The 18,107-nt window shown below is 40.0% G+C and overlaps 2 protein-coding genes across 6 annotated transcripts in view; both read right to left on the reverse strand.

The window, feature by feature from the left end:
• Positions 1-2,763, reverse strand: part of adcy7 (adenylate cyclase 7) — an 87,712-nt gene extending 84,949 nt beyond the window's left edge. For all 4 annotated transcript variants that reach the window (XM_061669067.1, XM_061669058.1, XM_061669076.1 and 1 more), the window contains exon 1: positions 2,629-2,763. The gene's annotated coding sequence lies outside the window, so the exon portion shown is untranslated. The remainder of the gene's footprint in view (positions 1-2,628) is intronic.
• A 1,356-nt stretch (positions 2,764-4,119) lies between these two features.
• The window catches only part of tent4b (terminal nucleotidyltransferase 4B), a 73,262-nt gene continuing 59,274 nt past the window's right edge, over positions 4,120-18,107 (reverse strand). For both annotated transcript variants that reach the window (XM_061669209.1, XM_061669199.1), the window contains 3 exons: positions 14,106-14,308; positions 9,889-10,035; positions 4,120-6,428 (listed from right to left, as the gene is read on the reverse strand). In XM_061669209.1, the coding sequence (XP_061525193.1) occupies positions 6,279-6,428; positions 9,889-10,035; positions 14,106-14,308 (500 nt within the window). In that variant the 3' untranslated portion in view covers positions 4,120-6,278. The remainder of the gene's footprint in view (positions 6,429-9,888; positions 10,036-14,105; positions 14,309-18,107) is intronic.

Below are 18,107 nucleotides of genomic sequence, written 5' to 3' on the forward strand. Positions count from 1 at the left end.
TTCTGAAAAGAATGATTTTATTGGAGTTCTACACATAAAAGATCACATTATTGGTGGAAAAACATTTCAAATGATTTTATATACCAAAAAAAATGGCATTTGAACAGAGGTCTGTAGACATTTTATACTTCCTGTATGTGCCTTGCTATGGAAACCCGTTTGAGCATTTATTCAATATCCTTGATATCCATCTTAAGGTTCATGTACTAGTATGCTCTTTGTAATCACCAGCAAGACTATTCAACGCACTAGAAGAATGAGTAGAGCAGACTAATATAATGACTGTCTTACTCGTAACATTTTTCAATTAATAGTGCCACGTTTGGCCTACTTGTATGCTATTAAACCTTACTAGTAAACTACTGTGCTGCAATAAAAGAATGACTACGTTGCACGAGTAGAATCCCTTAATGGTATTTTTTTCCACCCACTACTACTGCCACTTTTTCCCTACTAGTTCACGATTACCTTACTAGTAAACTGCGCTGTTGCACTAGCAGAATGACTGCATCTTACTAGTAGTAAAACAAATTCCACTAACTAGTATGAAATTAAACTAGTCCTTTATTAGTAAACGATTGTGCTGCATTAGTAACACTAAATAGGCCCAACAAGTAGGCATGTCATGTACTAGTAGGCTCCAGGACCCTACTTGTAGCATCAACATGCCCACTACTAACATGTAGTTGTCCAAAAGCCGTTTGAGCATTTATTCAATATCCTTGATATTTAGCTTAAGGTCCATGTATGCTCTCTCTCTTACTAGAAGGACAACTTTAGCATACTAGTAGGTGAACTACTGCTACTAGTACTATTAGTGACAAAATTCAACTAGTGAACATCGAGAGCTTCACAGATGTCAACTAGTACATGGTTTTGCTCTCATTCGTAATTAGCCTACTAGGAAACCAAAGTTGTCCTGCACAAATGTCATACAGTAGTGGAAGGCAGTAATGGAAAAAGCTTTTAACGAGCAATACAGTGGTTCCACTAGTGCACCCTAGTTGTTCTCCTAGTGTGCAGAATTGTGTTATTAGTGAGGACAAAGAGCGGAATAGTACTGCCCATGGACCTTAAGATGAATATCAAGGATATCGGATAAATACTCAAACTTCCCATACTATAATAACACCAGGATATTATGTCGTTGTACGTATTGCAGTTGAGAGGATGTGAAAGAGAAGACTTGAAATCATGTGGTTCCTCAGAAGTGTTTGGCAACCAACATGTTATCACAGCAGAACTCGTGTGAGCGTATATGAGGAAGGAAGGACGCAGTTTAGAATCAAACTGCACCATATTTCGAGACACTCACCGGACACAACATTAGGTACACCTGCAAACGCTACCAACTACAAAACGGAGCACTGCAGCAAAGTGGAGACTGCAAAGTATAATTCTGCAACACGGTTAGTGTGTATTTTGTCATTTGTCGCCACGCCTTCTCAAATGCTACAATGGCGTCGCGATTTTATTTGAAATGAGACTGAGGGCAGCAAGAAATCGGAGCGCTGTAACAAAGTGAAGACAGTGGAGTATAGCACTGCAAGAACAACATTTAAGGCTAATGTTAGCATGTCTTTACTTTTGTCATTTTTAGCCGTGTATCCCCAAATGTCATCATGATGCGGCCATTTTATTCGAGAAGGAGCAAAAACCTGGACCGCTGCAGCAAAGTGGAGACTGTGGCATACGATACAGTATGTGTGTGTATTTAATTTTGTATTCTCAAATGTTACAATGACATTGAGGTGTTGTTCGAGAGGAGACTGAGGTCAGCATGAAAACGGACCTTTGCAGCAAAGTGGAGACTGAGGAATACAGCGTACAGAGCTAACTTTAGCCTGTGTGCCTTTTTTTTTTTTTGCAATTTCCAGCCTTGAATCCTCAAATATTACCATGACGGTGCAATTTTATCCCAGGAGATTGAGGGCAGTGAGAAACGGGAGCTTCGCAGTACAGTGGAGATTGTGGAGTATAATATTGCAGTGTACACACCCAACATTAGTGTGTTTGCTTTTGTCATTCCTAGCTGTGTAACCTCTGAGGTCACAATTACGCAGTAATTTTATTCAAGACAAGACTGAAGGCAGCAAGTAAAAAACGAAATGATGCAGCCAATTTGTGACTGGAGTTCAACGCAGGTGACATCAGCATGTGTGTTTATTTTGGCAATTTCCAGCTGTGTCTCCTCAAATGTTCCAGTCATGAAGAATTCAATTTAAAGTTTTTTCAAGCTGCTGCGTCTCCCCGAATACTAAAACAAACAATCAGTAAAACCACTCAACACCTGTCAGTCAGACACAGTGACACAAAGGACGTCAATCATTTGGAATTTCCCCTTTTTTTTTTTTTTAGTTTTTTTTTTTTAATTGACACAACAGCCTTCCGTGGCGCTTGTTGTCGTGGACATAGACGATACTCTCTTTAAAAGTTCGTCCTTTTCAATTTATTCACGAGTTTACACTGTCGAGCGCGTTAAATCGGCGTAAATGCACTCAAACATGGCGTAACATCAACATAAAAGATGGGGGGGGGGGGGGGGGGGACAAGAGGGTAAAATTGTATCATATTTAACAGGGAACGCATACATTGAAATAAAAACAAAGTTCGGGGTCCGACTCCTACCTTGTGTTCCGCCGTCACCGAAACGTCCCGCCGATGAAAGCTCCACAAGTGACCGCGGAAGGTGGTGCCATCGTCGGCATAAAGAGTAGCGAGAGTACGGTGTCCTCCTCCGGATGCGTGCCAGTGTGAATGACAGACGCTCGCCCCCTGTTCGTACAAACGCGCGCGCGCCGCCTCTTTGAGAGTCCCAAGACCCGCCCCCTCGCTCCTCACTGTCAAGCACAACCACGCCCACTCCAAAACAAAACAACAAATCAAGAAATCCACCATTTCCTGTCCTATTAACATCTTACTTCATTCGCCTTTTGGTATTTTCTGTCCTTAAATGTTAGTTAATAAATAAATAAAACAAAAAACAAGAGGCAGGTTAGCAGCACTTTCCTTCACAGTTCTGAGTTTCCCCGGTTCGAATCTCGACAACGTCTTTCCTGTGTGGAGTTCGCATGTCTGCGATTGGCTGGCAACCAGTTCAGGGCCTACCCCGCCTCCTGCCCGATGATAGCTGGGATAGGCTCCAGCACGCCCGCGACCTTTGTGAGGATGAGCGGCTCAGAAAATGGATGGATGGATGAATGGATGGAGTTTGCATGTTTTTACTGGGTTTCCTACTTTTTAATTGCCTATGGAATTGGGACAATTATTACTCTTTTTGGCAGGCGGCAGCATGGTGTTGGGTGTTTTCAGTGGTTAGCTGGAGGATGTCGAGAGGTTGTGGGTTCAAATCTCCGGCTTCCTGCTACATTAAAAAAAACATGGTTGTGTGTGGCCTGCAAGTGACTGATGACCAGTCTAGGGAATACGCCCGCCGCCTTTCGTTTTAAATCAGCTGAGACAATCTCCAGCTAACCCACAACCCTAATGAGGATCAACTTGAAACTTGAACTGGATAAAATTTAAAATTGATGTATGGAAATACATAATATATATACATGTTAAATTACTTATTTAGTCACTTTTGGGTATTTTGGTGTTATTTAAAGAAATTGTATAATTGATCTAAGCGACTTTTTGGGTGATTTAAAAGGTGTTTATAAATAGAATCTATGATTATATAATTCTAATATAAATAAAATATAAAAACACACAGCAGACATTACGTAGACAAAATAAAAATACGACTTATTTCACTACTAAAGAAATTTAGTATTTCCATATTTAATATTTTCTTATTTTAGTCTCCATTTTTTAAATATACTATTTTATTAATAATGTATAAAATATGTACACAGTAGATCAATAAAATATACAGTAATAGAAACAGACATGGCATTGTGAGAAATCCACACTAAAGTATTACAATTTTGTTATGCAGGTAAATAATCCATGACTGTATTATTCATTTAATATAAATTATGAAATATAATTAAACTGATAATAAAATAAATAATATAATAAACATATACTGGTTCAACTTGTAAAATAAATGTAAACAAAATTAAAAAAAAAGAAAACATAGAAAAGCACACATTGCTCACAGTACTGTTTGTTGTTGTTTGTTTTTTATTGCATGAAATTGGTGAAAAGCAGCAAAGACGATACAGTCAGTATAGTTGGGAACCTTCCTCGACGTCCAGAAAGGTTTGTGTTCACTTCGGGACATTCACACTTGACAGGGCTAACCCTTTACTTTGGATGACCCCCTCCCCCCCACCCCACCCCGCCCAACTTTGTCCTGTACAACAATTATTAAAATTAACATATCTCCATGTCCTTATATACCACAACACTATTGCTTAAGTACTGTATTCAAACCCAGTATTGCATTGAAAATGGCTGCCAAGAATTTTTTTTTTTACGGGAAAATACAGACGGTCGGTATTTACTGGTATCTGGGGATAGATATACTAACAACAAAAATATATTTTTCATTATTGGTAATAATAATGGCGGCACGGTGGTTAGCACATCTGCCTCACAGTTCAAATCCCGGGTTCAAATCCCGGGTTCAAATCCCGGCCCCGCCGATGTGGAGTTTGCATATTCTCCCCGTGCCTGTGTGGGTTTTCTCCGGGTACTCCGGTTTCCTCCCACATCCCAAAAACATGCATGGTAGGTTGATCGAAGAATCTAAATTGCCTGTAGGTGTGAATGTGAGTGGGAATGGTTTTTTGTTTATATGTGTTTGGCGATTAGCTGGGCACCAGTTCAGGGTGTGCCCCACCTCTCGCCCGAAGATAGCTGGGATAGGCTCCAGCACGCCCGCGACCCTAGGGAGGATAAGCGGTATGGAAAATGGATGGATGGATGGTAATAATAAGTTGGACAAGGTGAACATTTAAATGCAGTAGTCAAGCTCAAAGAGTTGTGGTTTCACAGTGGGCTATTTGCGCCACCTACATGTCAAACGCAGTACTGCAATGCCTGAAGACTGAATTGGTGCGGCTTTTTAAAGCAGGGTTTTCCAATTTTGAGTTGGTGAGGGGGGTGTCTTGAGGTATTTTATGGATCATTCAAACACATTTTGGTGGCAGAAGTTGCTGTTGTAATAAATTAACGTGTGTTGTTTTTATGTGACCACGTTTAGGAAAATTCAGCTTCGAATCACACAAAAAACATTATCTCCCTTTTTTCCCCCCCAAGTAGACCAGCCAAATATTAAAATCCAACAAAACAAAAAAATCCTCACGGCTTGTAAAATAGTCTCTCACACTCGTCAACTTCGTCACACAACTGCCAATAACAATAATTATGAAGGAAAAACATATTTGTTGTAATTGTACCTGATTAAACCGCACCCACATCCCAGCATCTAAACATATAGCCTCCTCAAAGGGTTCATATTGTATATATTTGTCCATATATCCATATACTATCTTTATATTCATAAAAAAATAAATATATTTTAACAAATACACTGTGATTTTATCGTCACAATTGTATCTCTAACATTTTTTTCATGGATGTCTCAATAAAATCGTGTAATTTCATCTTAAACTCCACCTTATAAGGCAGGGTTTCCCAAACTGTGGAGTCAGGGGGCCCCAGAATGGTTGCCGTTTTATTGATCTTTATTCATTGTTTAGTGTTTTTAGTATTTGTAGAGCATGTGTTGCACTTCAGAAAGTTTGTGTGGAAAAAGTTGGGGAAACCCTGACATATATGGACACGTGCGAATACCAAAAAGGTTAACAAACACCGACAGTAAAAAGATGGATGCTGATGACGATGATTGGTCATGTTGGCATGGCAATGAGACACCCGCAAAAGAAAAAAAAAAAAAAGCTGCGGGTGCATTTTTTCTGTTTTTCATAAAAAGATCATCCTATGAAACAATTTCTTATTTTTTTCTTTTTAGGTTTTTTTTCCCCTAGAAATTGTCATATGACCTGTTCAGACAACAAAAATCATCAAAAAAAATCATGCATAAGTTACACCTCAATGCTGTCCTTTAAAAAAAAAAAAGAATCTTTTTTTTTTGTACATTTGAAGCTGTTTCTGCTATTTTTTCCACTTTTTATATAAACGTTTTTTTCCCCCCCAACAGCGGAAGTCTGTGTATTGCTCCAAAAGGGAAGCTTCCTCTCCTGTACACCAGGAGGCGCGAGAGGCAAAAAGAGCACGGGGTGCTGGCTCGCAAAAAGAAAACTGCTCGTTCTCCTCATTTTTTTCCTCCTATAGAAAGTCAAGGGAGGGGAGACAAGGCTACTTCCCTATCTGCATAGCTCCTCTGGTGCAGAGTCCCGTGCGTTTTTCCTCTTCTTGCCATTGCCCTGGTGGTGTGGCCGGTTACTTGGGTGACCTTTGCTGTTTCCGGAGGAGCGAGGGGAGCTCTGCTGGCTGCCCTTGTGCTGGGAACGGGCCTGAAAAGTAGATGGAGGCGGGTAAAAGAAGACATTCAGTCATTATTTTTTAAAATATTGATGACAACCATTTCACTGTTTTTTAATTGCCTGGTGGAACTGGATTAATTGCACTTAATTAACACTGTAGTGAGGCAGCACTGTGTTTTAGTGTTTAGCATATCTTGCAGTTGAGAGGTTCTGGGTTCAACTCTCTGATTGTGGGTTTTCTCCAGCTTCCTCCCTCATTCCCAAAACAAGCATGTTAGGTTTGTTGAAGACCTGTTTTCATTGACGATGACGAAAGGATTGCGTTGACGCCCCTTTTTTTCATGACGAAAACGTGACGGTGGCAAGCTAAACATGTCTCTTTGATGACTAAATCAAGACGAGACGTCTGCACGTTTCCTATGATGAGACGAGACCGGATGAAAATGTTAGTGGGTGTTCTGTCAGAGGTTGAAAAAGCATGCTTACTGCAGCCAGTCAAATTTGAGCTGGAAAGTCAGATTGCTTTGACTCACGTGCCCATCCTCCGAGGCGAGGCGCCCATGCTTGTCTCCTGCTCTGCTGTGTTTTGTGGTATTGTGAGGGGTTTGTTCTTAGTTGTTCTCTTCCAGAGTTGTGCACTAATGTGAGTACTTATTTGCTTTGCACATTTAGCGCTGTATTTTAACTATTTGTTACTTATTTTATTTGTTAATATTATGTGACGTGTATGGAATGTGGCTATTTTTAGAAAGCGCTCTTACGTAGTCGTTGCATGTTTGCCTGAGGGCTGGTGGACATGTTTTTATTGGTCACACTGTTTGCTATTGCTAAGTAGGAGGTTGTGTACGGCTTGTGATCAATTTCATAGGAAGATTAAAGCTATTATAATCCACTACTATTTTTTGTTAAAAAATTTATTTCCACCAAACCCACTATAAAATTGACGATATTGATGACAGAATGCTGATTAAGCCTATGGGCTTCTGACACATTTTGCTATAATTTTTTTAGTGACTATCCTTTACATTCCCACGTTGGATCACTTGGTGGCACTCTAAAACGACGTAGCGGAAATGACATATTTTACCTATGAACGGGCAGACCCATATATAGACCCTTTCCAAAAAATTAGAATATCATGGAAAACTATTTATTTCCATAATTCCATTCAAAAAGTTTAACTTTCATAGATTATAGATTCAGGGCCAACAATTTAACCAATTTCAAGTATTTATTTGTTTATTTTGACATAATTTAGGCTTCCAGGTCATAAAACCCACGAAATCAGGAATTAAAAAAAATTGTAATACTGTGAAGAAATCAGCCCAAAATTTGCAGGCCATAAATGCTTTAAACTGAGTGACACACACTAATCATCTACTAAACTCAAAGCACTTCCACGGTTTTCCCCAGGTGTCATTAAATTGCTTCAGTTTGGTTCAATTGTCTCAGTCGGGTTCTATATGGGGAAGTCTACAGACTTGACAATTTGGCCAAAAGACCATCATTGATACCCTCCATAGGATGGGTAAGCCAAAAAAGTTCATAGCTAAGGAGGCTGGCTGTTCACAGAGTGCTGTGTCCAAGCATATCAATGAAAAGTCTAGAGGAAGGACAATGTGTGGCATGAGAAGATACACCAGCAAAAGAAGAATCACCTTTTATTGTCATGAACATGCATGCATGCACACGAAATTTGTTCTCTGCATTTTACCCATCACAGAGACCACATACACATGTTAGTGGAACACACTGGAGCAGGGGGCAGCTGAAGCGCCCAGGGAGCATTTCGGAGTATCAGTGTCTTGCTCAAGGACACCACAGCAGTGAGTCCGGGGGGGGCAATAAGTATACCCACACCTGCTCGGCGTGGATCATTGGGACACACAAACCCCTCCACCACAATAAGGTGACGGCTCAAGGACGGGTCTCCCACTTTACCTTTGCAATTTGTTCAAGTTCTTGAACATTTGCAGGGTTGTTTTCTCCAATGCCAGATTTCAGCTCCCTCCAAAGATTTTCAATTGGATTGGGATCAGGACTCATTGCTGGCCATTTTAAAACAGTACATTTTTTTCATTTTCAACCATTCCTGTGTGCTTTTCCATGTGTGCTTTGGGTTTTTGTCTTCATGGAGGACCCCCATGATCTATCTGTTTCTATTTTATTTCTCCCATTGTTTTGGGGTTGTTATTGTTTATCATTTGTTCCTTTGTATGAAGTTCTTTATAGAAAATGTTTCACTTAATTCATTTTCTTCAGGAGATATTCCACATTTAGTAATTAAACTTCATGGGTGCCAATAATGGTAAGCAGGACTATATGTGAAGAGTTTTGGCCGGGCAGCAAGTGTGATGCATTCTATTGACTAGACTTTACACCGATTTTATCGGCCTTATCGGTATCAGGCAATAATTAGCATTTTATGCTGATCGGCTTTAATGTCATAATTCGCCAATCCGAGCGCGGAGCGTAAAAGACATTTATTCTGCTTCGCCATCGTGCACAGTATATCTGAATCCAAAAGCTAGTTTATTTTTAGCCTTGTCGCATCTTTTGGCGTAGCCCAGTAAACATCTGACGGCCAATAAAGTTATTTAAAAAAACATGTCGGCGGTGTGGAACAGACAACACGTCTGAGACAGACAACACGTAATGCCTGGCCGGATTAGACTACAAGACAAATTTGCTCTTTCAAGATTGCACTATGTCACACTACTGCAATAATATCTTGTATTCCGATACCACCGCATCACGTTTTTTACGATCGCTGGGCTTTATCTTGTCAACTCAAATGCGACTGGATACACCCGTTACCGTGGTGACGACAACAAGAGTGGAACGCGCCGACTTTGTATTATAAAGACAAAATTGGGAAAAAGGTGTTGGTGGTCACCGGTGCTCAGGATAGGAGAGGACGTTTGTTTTAAGGTTTGGTTGAGGTATGTTCACGTACTTTTAATACGATACGGCTCGCAAGCAGGCAACAAAAACATTATGTAGTGGGTCTGTCACTAAGCCTCACTGGCATAAATAGTGGAACAAATATTGTATATTGTAAATATAATTTTTTGAGCAATTAAGTACACAAGTATATACAGTAAATGAACAGGTCATTTAAATAGACACATTCCTCCATCTTGTGATCGGATCGGTGATCGTTTTTTTAAACTCGGTGATCGGCCCCAAAAATCCTGATTGTGTAAAGCCTAGTATTGACCTAGACTATGTTTGAGTGACTGTCTGAAATATGAAGTGATTTTAATCTTTAGTGAATGTAATGTACGGGAGACCATGCAAACTCCACAGAAGAAGGCCAGAGCACAGATTTGAACCCTGAACTTCTCATCTGTGAGGTGGACATGCTCATCACTAGGTCACTGTGGTTCCTCTTGACTTAACACAGAAAATAGTAGATTAAAAACTAAACTCCTTTATTTTTTTCAGGTCTGTGTTGTGTTGTAAAAGACGTAATGTTAGTGGAGCACACCTTTCCTCCTTTGTTGCCCCCAGCTGGAGTGCTGGTCATGCGGGTCTGCATTCGGTGATTGGTCACCACGGTTGACTTTTCTCTGTGGGCGCTGGCAGCGCGACCCGACTGCTGCTTGGCCGTCTTGCACGGCGTGCCATCAGAGTCCTGGGGAAGCACAGTATGACAATGAGAAATCGTGTTTACTTTAAACCGAGGGCGTTATTTTACAAGAAAATTAAGAATTCAAACGAAATAATGATTTCAAAACTAAATAATAATTAAAATTATTAAAATATATTTTTTTCATTTTATGCTTCAGTTTCTTAAGTAAAAATAATAAAAATGCATATCAAAAACTCTTCTTTTTTACACAAACATCTTTTTTGTTTTTTTCACAAACATCCATCCATCCATTTTCTGAGCCGCTTCTCCTCACTAGGGTCGCGGGGGTGCTGGAGCCTATCCCAGCTGTCATCGGACAGGAGGCGGGGTACAACCTGAACTGGTTGCCAGACAATCGCAGGGCACATAGGAACAAACAACCATTCGCACTCACAGTCATGCCTACGGGCAATTTAGAGTCTCCAATTCATGCATGTTTTTGGGATGTGGGAGGAAACCGGAGAGCCCGGAGAAAACCCACGCAGGCACGGGGAGAACATGCAAACTCCACACAAGCGGGGCCGGGGATTGAACCCGGGTCCTCAGAACTGTGAGGCTGACGCTCTAACACACAAACAGTGCCGTGAAAAAGTATTGGGCCTTCTAGATATTTTTTGCATAGTTTCCCAACTTTAATGTTGAAGTTCATCAAACAAAATATCAGACAAATACAGTGGGGCAAAAAAGTATATAGTTAGCCACCAATTGTGCAAGTTCTCCCACTTAAAAAGATGAGAGGCCTGTAATTTTCATCATAGGTATACCTCACTTATGAGAGACAAAGTGCTTTTTTGTATTTTTATTTTACTGTTTCACTATGCTGTCTGCTGCTAAGTAGATCTTATAACTGCCTGACCTGGATAAATGAAGGTTAAAATAAAAATTAATGAAATGCAAAATAAAGTATTTTTATAAAATTTGACTCAAACTTTATTCATCAGAATCAACAAACAATATGTTTGCATTCATGTGAAAGGTGATACTGAGATCTCGACTGCAGTAAATGGGGCAGGTCTGGCTCAAAAGCGGTGGTTTTAATGCGCAAGATGTCACGCAGGTGGGAGTCACTTAGTCTTGTCCTCACGCAGTTCTTATTCATGTTCATGACTGAGAATGTCTTCTCACACAAGTATGTCGAGCCAAACAAGCTCAACATTTTCTTAGCAAATGTACGAATCTCTTGGAACCTGTCTTTATCCAGCTGCTGGTAAAAGTTGACAAGAGGGAGTTGTTGGTACCGGCTGCGACACTCTGTGTCACACTGCAGCTCAATGAGCTCCAACTGCAGGTGGGCTGGAACGTCACTGAGATCCACGGAAACGGTTTGGCACATAGAACTTTTTGGTGAATAATACAATGGAGTTTTATAGCTTTACCTCCTTCTTCGCTTACTTTGTGACACACTAGGGTTGATAATCCACTGTGCTCGCCAACCATGGCAGGTGCACCATCCGTAATAATCCCCGTGATTTTATTCCACTTTAATTTTATGTCATGTACGGCGGAACAAACAGAAGCAAATCAATCTTTCCCTCTTGTTTGGTCCTTAAGGCTCTGGAGGTCAAGTAGCTCTTCACGCACTGTTCATTTCACTGTCCACTCCTCTAAAAAAAATCAGTAACTGAGCGCTGTCGGATGCATCCGTGCTTTCATCATAGGCTAACGAAAACAATTCAAACTCCACTCCTTTTGCGTCCAACTGTCTCTTAATATCAGAAGAAACTTCTTCGATCCTTCGTTACACAGTGCTACGAGCCAGGAAAACATTGGCGAACTGTTGCTTTTTCTCAGGACAAATGTTCTCCACCATTTTCATCACACAGTCTTTAATAAATTCACCCTCAGTAAAAGGTTTGTAGTGCTTGGCAATCAGCGTTGCCACCTCATAGCTTGCCTTTGTTGTATTTTCATTCGACTCACTGGCTCTTGTGAAAAAGTGTTGCTGTGCCGTTAAACCAGCTTCCAGTTGCTTCAATTTTTCACTGCGTTCGTTCCCAGTTAGCTTGTCGTAATTAGCATGTTCCGTCTGGTCGTGCCTCTTTATATTGAACTCCTTGAACACAGCCACAGTCTCTTGGCAAATTAAGCAGACGCAGTTGTTTCTAAACTCAGTGAAAAAATATTCAGACTTCCTTTTGTCCTGGAAACGTCGGCCCTCGCTATCAACTTTCCTTTTCTTACTTCCAGTTGCCATTTTAGAAATGGGCAAAAAACAGATCATACGCAAAACGGCCCCGCGAGAGTTCAGCCACAAGTTTACTGCCATCCTGTGGTGAAATATAAAATTGCGCGTGTATTTTGTACTGCCGGGCCACATATTATTGGTTTTATGACAGAGGCTTCGGGCCAGTGGAAATATGAACACGGGCCGGATTTGGCCCGGGGGCCGGACTTTGGGCAATGTCTGGTGTAAAGGAAAGAATGAATGGGGGTTTGTATTGTGAGATTTTGAGTGAAAAACGTCCTTCCATCAGCAAGGGTATTGAATATGAAACATGGCTGGGTGTCTCTGCATGACAATGATCCCAAACAACGGGCAACGAAGGAGTAGCCAGTCTCCAGATCTCAACCCCTGAGAAAAACTTTGGAGGGAGTCGAAAGTCTGTGTTGCCCAGTGACAGCCCAAAACATCACTGCTCTAGAGGAGATCTGCTTGGAGGAATGGGCCAAAATACCGGCAACAGTGTGTGAAAACCTTGTGAAGGCTTACAGAAAACATTTGACCTGTGTCATTGCCAACAAAGGGTATATAACAAAGTATTGAGATGAACTTTTGTTATTGGCCAAATACTTATTTTCCACCATAATTTGCTAATAAATTGTTTAAAAAAATCAGACAATGTGCTTTTCTGGATTTTTTCCCCCATTTTGTCTCACATAGGTGAGGTATACCTATGATGAAAATTACAGGCCTCGCTCATCTTTTTAAATGGGAGAACTTGCACAATTGGTGGCTGCCTGAATACTTTTTTGCCGCACTGCATAACCCAAGTGAACTTATAATGCTGTTTTTAAATGGTGGTTTCATTTATTAAGGAAAAAAAAACTTAAAATATACCTGGCCCTGTTTGAAAACGTAATTACCCCCTTGTTAAATTATTAATTGTGGCTAATCACAATTTTTTATTTATTTTCACTGAAGAAGAAATGACTTAAACAGAATCTTTCCCGACAAAATCAAGTCAGACAAATTATCTAAAAAAGATGCAACAAATTACACAATCCAAAGAAATTCCAGACCAGTCGAGAAATAAAGTAATTGACATTATCAGTCTGGAAAGGTTACAAAATCAATTTCTAAAGCTTTAGGATTCCAGCGAACCATAGGGAGAGCCATTATCCTCACATTGAGAAAACATTCCCAACTTTCCCAGGAGTGGCTGGCCTATAAAGATGACCCCAAGAGAACAGGAATGACTCATCCAGGAGGCCACAATGGAACTGCAGACCTCCCTTGCCTCAGTTAAGGTCACTGTTCATGACAGAGCAAGAAGGAAGAGACTGCGCAAAAATAGCATCCATGGCAGTTCATAGTTCATAGGAGAAAACCACTGCTGACCAAAAAGACACAAAAAGGCTCGTCTTACTTTTACACTTCTGTTCTGTAACAGAAAATCCTGAAGGAGAATATTTAGCCATCAGTTTGTCACCTCAAGCTGAAGCGCACTTGGGTTCTGCAGCAGGATACCGATCCAAAACACACCAGCAAGTCAACTTCTGAATGGCTTAAAAAAAGGATGGCCCAACCAGTTATTAAGTTTAGGGGGCTATTACTTTTTCACACAGGGGCAGGTAACTTTAAATAGTTTTTTTTCATTAATAAATGAACTAATTTAAAAACAGCATTTTAAGCTCACTTGGGTTATATTTGTCTGATATTTACATTTGTTTGATGACCTTAAACATTACAGTTTAAACTATGCTAAAATACAAGAATTTGAGAAGGGGGCCAATACTTTGCACTGAATATTTTTTGTAAATTTCCTTAGAAATTATTGTACATGAGTTCTGAGTGGTCCCACTATACTTTCTTGAGAAGGACACAAACATGAAGCTCAAAAAGAAGGACTGACCCCGTCGCTGGAGGACGTGGTAGAGTGCGACAGAGGGGACGAGGACGGCGACGAGTGGAGGGAAGGAGACGGCGAGGACGAGTTGGAAGACGAGGTTTTGCTCCTTGTTGGCATGATGACGACCACATCCTCATCCTCCTCATCTGGAATGTTGTTGTTGCATTGGTCCAGCTGCTGGGACTCGAACAGTGTCACATCATTTCCTGAAATAAGCACCAAAGGGATAAATGAGCCAGGATTTCAGGGTAGGGTCCATTTACATCCCCCCGAAAACGCTGGACGAAGTGGCTGAAGAGAGGGAAGTCTGGGCTTCCCTGCTAAAGATACTGCCCCTGTGACTTTATTCCAGATAAGCGTTAGAGAATGAAGGACTGAAATGTAACAATATTACAAGATCCATCCAACCATCCATCCATTTTCTGAGCCGCTTCTCCTCACTAGGGTCGCGGGCTGCTGGAGCCTATCCCTGCTATCTTCAGGCGGGAGGCGGGGTACACCCTGAACCGGTAGCCAGCCAATCGCAGGACACATAGAAGCAAACAACCATTCGCACTCAAATTCACACCTACGGGCAATTTAGAGTCCTCAATCAACCTACCACGCATGTTTTTGGTATGTGGGAGGAAACGAGTGCCCGGAGAAAACCCACCCAGGCACGGGGAGAACATGCAAACGCCACACAGGCGGGGCCAGGGTTTGAACCCCTGTCCTCAGAACTGTGAGGCAGATGTGCTAACCAATCGTCCACCGTGCCGGCATAATACTTTATTATATTACTTTATATTTATATTAATAAAACAAATAATTTAGGATATTTTATATTATTTTTTTGTTGCTTTCTTACATTTAAATCAAAAAGTAAAATATGGCCCATATGCCGCAGTTTGCCCACCCTGCTTTAAATGAATGTGTCCTACCCACAGATGACCTTTCATTTTTTATCTCGTTAATCAACTACATTTGAGTATTCCATCATCATATAATCGCATGTATTTATTTTTTCTCAACTGGTTATTACACAAGTAGGAAAATGAGGGGATATCATCAGAGTAATCCAACTATATTATTCCTGGCTCACCTCTCGTTCTCATCTATTTTGCCAGGATTTACCATGGCCAAGGACACCCGAGATGGCCACCACAGCACCTCGAAATATTTCAAAGTATTTTTAAAGAAAATGTATCTTCCCCCCCCTCAACTCTAAAACTTTAAAAACATTTGTTAATGGTACAACATATTTTGCAATTCTTTAATTTAAAAAAATAAATAAAATAAAATAAAAATCACAACAATACTAAAAACTTTAAACATGTTTAACTCCAGTCACTGATGGTGTAGTGATACACTCGCCTGACTTGTGTGTGGGGAGCGTGGGTTAAATTCCCACTCAGTGACGGTGTGAATGTGAGTGCGATGGTTGTTCGTGCCTACATGTGCCCTGCCACTGACTGGCGACCAGTTCAGGGTGTAGTCCACCTTTAGCCCAAAGTCAGCTGGAATAGACTCCGGCGCCCCGTGACCCTGAACAGGATAAGCGGTGTTGAGAATGGATGGATGTTTAACTGCTTAACATACATATACTACTCACAAAAAGTGTAAATACTTACAAAAAGGCTTTCAGGTGAAATTTCACAATGAACTGAAAATAAGACGCACTACCATCTTTCCATGTGAACTTAATTTATTCTTTCCTAAACTTTTGAATGCACATGAACTGTTCATTTTACACAACTTGCTATATTCTAAAAAGGAGCTGAACGGCAAAATTATTAACAAGTGATTGATCCATGAAAACGTCCAAAGACATCCACTTCTGTGACTCTTCCAGTCTCTCTGTATCTGTAATGCGACCTGCTGAGGACAGTCCGACATGCTAAGCTCAGAGGTCACTTCCCTCTGAGAACATCCTGTTTAAAGCGTCACCATGTCAGGGTACTGATACTCAATTGGTAAGTATCATCTTGGTCTTATCATGGCAAAATAGAAACGTGACAAGATTTAAAAAAAATAAAAATAAAAATTGGAATCAGTCAAAATGCAAAGTCTGGTTGGAACGGCGACTTCAAGCTGCGTACAAGGCAGCAAACATTTTGAAAGCCGGATGATGGGTTCCGAAGAAATTGAGAAATCGCCTATCAAAATTCCACTCAAAAACGCCTTCAAATTTGAGTAAAACAGGATAACTTCATTATTTCTCAATATATCTCTACAAAAAATTAACACACTTATGTAATAGGCCATGCTGAATTCGAGTTTGAACTCATTAGTCATGAATATGCTAATTTAAAGGCTCCAATTAGCATAAATTGACAAAAATGTTAGTCAAAATTACATAATTATTTTCAAGGGATAGTCTATTTTCTTCAAAAGGAAAAGGAAGCTAAGCTATACAAATTTGGACATTAATATATGAACGTACTTTGAAAATGCCACCATTGGTTGCCATGGTAATGGGAACTTTGTACTGTAATTTCTTGTGTATAATGTGCACCCATGTATAATATGCACCTCCAAAGTTGACCTCAAAAGTCTGCAAAACCCTTCTACCTATGTATAATGCATTTTTACAATGCAGGATTTTGCTTCTACGCATATGATTCAAACAGTACAGTACAGTATTATCTGTATTTTGTTAGTTTTTTCAAAGAATTATTCTGAAGTTAAGCACTTTATTTGAACATGTAATACTTTATTTTCGTTTACTTGCTCTTATTTTGAAATGCACAGCCCTACTTTTATTTAGTAAATGAGAAAACACACAGTTGTGCTCATATGTTTGATTACCCAGGCAGATGGGTACAATTCTATAAGGAAACATGAAGGGCCAGGCAAAACCCATTTAATTTTATTTTAATGGGATTCAAATTAAACAGTCAAGCATTTCAGAAAAGCATTATCATCAAACAAAACATAATCATAAAGAAATTAATGATGGTTGTTGTTCAGTCACCAGTCGTATTTTAAAAAACAATATTTCACAAATTCTGCCAAGTTATGTAAACTTATGAACACAAATGTACATATATGCAGTCATACCTACCCTACCTGTCATATTGGAATAAAAGTGTCGACAACAACTTTTTCCTAACCTCTAGGTGGCGGTGGCATATTAGAATGAAAGTGTACACCTTTCTCACAAACTCTAGCTGGCGGTGGGATATTGGAAGGAAAGTGTACAGCGTTTTCATAACCTCGAGATGGGGGCATACATTTATGAAATGGGAAAGTTTTTTTCATTTCCCCCTTTATACCTATGGATAATGTACACCATTGACATTGGGGGGGGGGGGTGCGGGGGGAAATGCACATTATACACAAGAAATTACGGTAATAGAATTACATGATTTCACTAGTAGTTCCATTTCTCCTCAGGAAATACTTGATAGATTTGGCTGAAACTTGCTACGCACCTACTTATAAAGCTATTGTGTGCAACTATGAAGTTTGGTACTACACAATTATTATTATTTTTTTGAGTAGATAGCAGATAGTACACTACTGTATAGTAGTGTACTATACTACTGTATAGTGTTGCCCAACAATATTGTATCTAAAATTTAATTGTGATTACGCCACGGACTTCCGTTTTTTAAGCACTAAGCTCGGTTTCATCGGGTTCATCTATCCCAATGCAAAATTAGTTAATTCTTCAAAAGATTACACAAGACGTACAGAATCTTTCGCTGAACGATGTGAGTATTATTATTCAAGCAAATTCATCCATATACATGCATTCAATGTGGACCGATAGCCATGTATGCTCATTCTTTGGAAAAAACTACAAGACTACACAATCATTGACATTTTACCAACATCGGCACAACGTTATCGTTTTTTTCCTTCTTTCATGGGTGAATGGGCCACTTCATTAGGTACGGTGAGCAGGAGGTGAACATGAACGCATACGTTATTTAAAGAGGGTTTTGTGCTTTGTTATTTCGAGAGTCAAACAAACATATTACGCAGGTACAGAAACTCAATCGATCACTGCAATAATTTAAG

Source organism: Phycodurus eques, chromosome 2 (assembly GCF_024500275.1).
Source record: "Phycodurus eques isolate BA_2022a chromosome 2, UOR_Pequ_1.1, whole genome shotgun sequence".
Classification (NCBI taxonomy): domain Eukaryota; kingdom Metazoa; phylum Chordata; class Actinopteri; order Syngnathiformes; family Syngnathidae; genus Phycodurus; species Phycodurus eques.